General features: G+C 60.4%; 1 protein-coding gene across 1 annotated transcript in view; it reads left to right on the top strand.

The window, feature by feature from the left end:
- Positions 1–1058: 1058 nt before the first annotated feature.
- P4HA3 (prolyl 4-hydroxylase subunit alpha 3) overlaps positions 1059–3119 on the top strand; it is a 9237-nt gene continuing 7176 nt past the window's right edge. The window contains exon 1 of the mRNA XM_035901789.1: positions 1059–1081. Within this exon, the coding sequence (XP_035757682.1) occupies positions 1059–1081 (23 nt within the window). The remainder of the gene's footprint in view (positions 1082–3119) is intronic.

Genomic DNA, 3119 nt, shown 5'->3' with positions numbered 1-3119 from the left:
CGGAGTGATGGGGAGATGGAGTGATGGGGACGTGGGGCATGGAGTGGTGGGAACATGGAGTGATGGGGATGTGGGACACAGTGATGGGGACATGGAGTGATGGGGATGTGGGACACAGTGATGGGGACATGGGGCACGAAGTGATGGGGATGTGGGACACAGTGATGGGGACATGGAGTGATGGGGACATGGGACACGGAGTGATGGGGACATGGAGTGATGGGGACGTGGGACACGGAGTTATGGGGACATGGAGTGATGGGGACGTAGGACACAGTGATGGAGACATGGAGTGATGGGGACGTGGGACATGGAGTGATGGGGGCATGGAGTGATGGGGACATGGAGTGATGGGGATGTGGGACACAGTGATAGGGACATGGAGTGATTGGGACGTGGGACACGGAGTGATGGGGACATGGAGTGATGGGGACATGGAGTGATGGGGACGTGGGACGGAGTGATGGGGGCATGGAGTGATGGGGACATGGAGTGATGGGGATGTGGGACACAGTGATGGGGACATGGAGTGATGGGGACGTGGGACATGGAGTGATGGGGACATGGAGTGATGGGGATGTGGGACACGGAGTGATGGGGACATGGGGCACGAAGTGATGGGGACGTGGGACACAGTGATGGGGACATGGGCTGATGGGGACGTGGGACATGGCTGAGTGACAGGGACATGCAACATGGCATGATGAGGATGGGGGACATGGCTGAGCAATGGATGTGGGACACAGCTGTGATGGGGACAAAGGACACGGCTGAGTGATGGGGACATGGAGCGATGGGGACGTGGGACACAGCTGAGTGGTGGGACCTGGGACATGAAATGGTGGGGACAAAGGACATGGCTGAGTGATGGGGACATGGAGCGATGGGGACATGGGACATGGAATGGTGGGGACAAAGGACATGGAGTGGTGGAACCTGGGACATGAAATGGTGGGGACAAAGGACATGGCTGAGTGATGGGGACATGGAGCGATGGGGACATGGGACATGGAATGGTGGGGACAAAGGACATGGCTGAGTGATGGGGACATGGAGCGATGGGGACATGGGACATGGAATGGTGGGGACAAAGGACATGGCTGAGTGATGGGGACCGGGGACGTGGCTGAGGAATGGAATGTGGTACCCAGGGCCTGGAGTGGAGGATCTCGGAGCAATGCTCACCCCCAGCTCTGCACCCATTGTGTCCTTGCACCCATCACGTCCTTGCACCCATCGTATCCTCGCACCCATCTCGTCCTTGTACCCATCGCCCTGCCACGGTGCAGGACAGGGCTGGCCCCTCCCAGCCCCTCAGTGCAGGCGCAGACGCCCACATTTCCCAACTTCTCTTGGCCTTTCCTTTGGGAATCCAGCCGGTTCCATCCTATTTTCCCTGGAAGGCTCCAGGGCCCCCGGAGGTGCTCGCCTGGGGGAGGTATCTTGGGGTGCCATCGGTGCTGCTCCCACAGACAGGGCACCTGAGCACCGCTCTGACCAGGTTGTCTGAAAAAAAAAAAGGGTTTTTTCCAGGGTGAGGAAGTTTCCGCAGTGTTGGTGGGAACCCAGCGGGGTGTCCCTGACCCACTGCCCTCACCCCACGGGGACAGGAGGGTTGGGGACAGGAGGGATGGGGACAGAACAGAGGAGGCCAGGCAGGATGAGGCCAGGGCAGGATGAGGCCAGGGCAGGACGGGGACAGCATGGAATTAGGGACAGGGAGGATGGGGGCAGGGACAAGCAGGATGAGGCCAGGACAGGATGGGGCCAGGAAAGGACGGGGACAGGATGGATGAGTCCAGAGCAGTTTGGGGACAGAAAAGAAGGGGCCAGGCAGGATGGGGACAGGGCCAGGCAGGGTAGGGACAGTCAGGATGAGGCCAGGGCAGGATGGGGACAGGGACAGGCAGGCTGGGAATGGGATGGGATGGGATGGGATGGGATGGGGACAGGGACAGACAGGATAGGGACAGTCAGGATGAGGCCAGGGCAGGATGGGGACAGGCAAGAGGGGGACAGGATGGGATGGGGACAGGGGACAAAATGGGGACAGACAGGAGGAGGACAGGCAGGATGGGGACAGGGCAGTTTGGGGACAGGGACAAGACAGGACAGGGATAGAGAGGATGGGGCTGGTGTGGAATGGGGACAGGGGACAAAATGGGGACAGGCAGTTTGGGGACAGGCAAGGATGGGGACAGACAAGACAGGGACAGACAGGAGGGGCCAGGCAGGATGGGGACAAGATGGAACAGGGCCAGTCAAGAGGGGGCCAAGGCAGTTTGGGGACAGGCAGGATGGGGTCAGTGTGGAATGGGGACAAGGGACAAAATGTGGACAGGCAGTTTGGGGACAGGGCAGGATGGGGATGGGGACAGGGCAGGATGGGGATGGGGACAAGACAGGATGAGGACAGGGCAGGATGGGGACAGGCAAGAGGGGGACAGGATGGGATGGGGACAGGGGATGAAATGGGGACGGACAGGAGGGGGACAGAGCAGTATGAGAGCAGGGACAAGACACTACAGGGACAAACAGAATGGGGACAGACAGGATGGGATTGGTGTGGAATGGGGACAGGGGACAAAATGCGGACAGGCGGTTTGGGGACAGGGCAGGATGGAGACAGGGTGGGATGGGGACAGGGAAGAGGGGGACAGCATGGGATGGGGACAGGGGATGAAATGGGGACAGACAGAAGGGGGACAGACAGGAGGGGGACAGGGCAGGATGGAGACAGGGACAAGACACTACAGGGACAGGGACAGGATGGGGACAGGCAGGATGGGGTCGGTGTGGAATGGGGACGGGACAAAATGGGGCCAGGGCAGTTTGGGGCCAGGGCAGGATGGTGACAGGGACAAGAGAGGACAGGGACAGGGTGGGATGGGGACAGGCAAGAAGGGGACAGAATGGGATGGGGACAGGGGATGAAATGGGGACAGACAGGAGGGGGACAGGGCAGGATGGGGACAGGGTGGGATGAGAGCAGGGACAAGACACTACAGGGACAGGCAGGATGGGTCGGTGTGGGATGGGGACAGAGGACAAAATGGGGCCAGGGCAGTTTGGGGCCAAGATGAACAGGGCCATGCAGTTTGGGGCCAGGGCAGCCTGGG

This window comes from Egretta garzetta, unplaced genomic scaffold, assembly GCF_000687185.1.
Source record: "Egretta garzetta isolate BGI_Z169 unplaced genomic scaffold, ASM68718v1 scaffold1159, whole genome shotgun sequence".
Taxonomy (NCBI): domain Eukaryota; kingdom Metazoa; phylum Chordata; class Aves; order Pelecaniformes; family Ardeidae; genus Egretta; species Egretta garzetta.
This window is presented reverse-complemented; position numbering and strand designations above follow the sequence as displayed.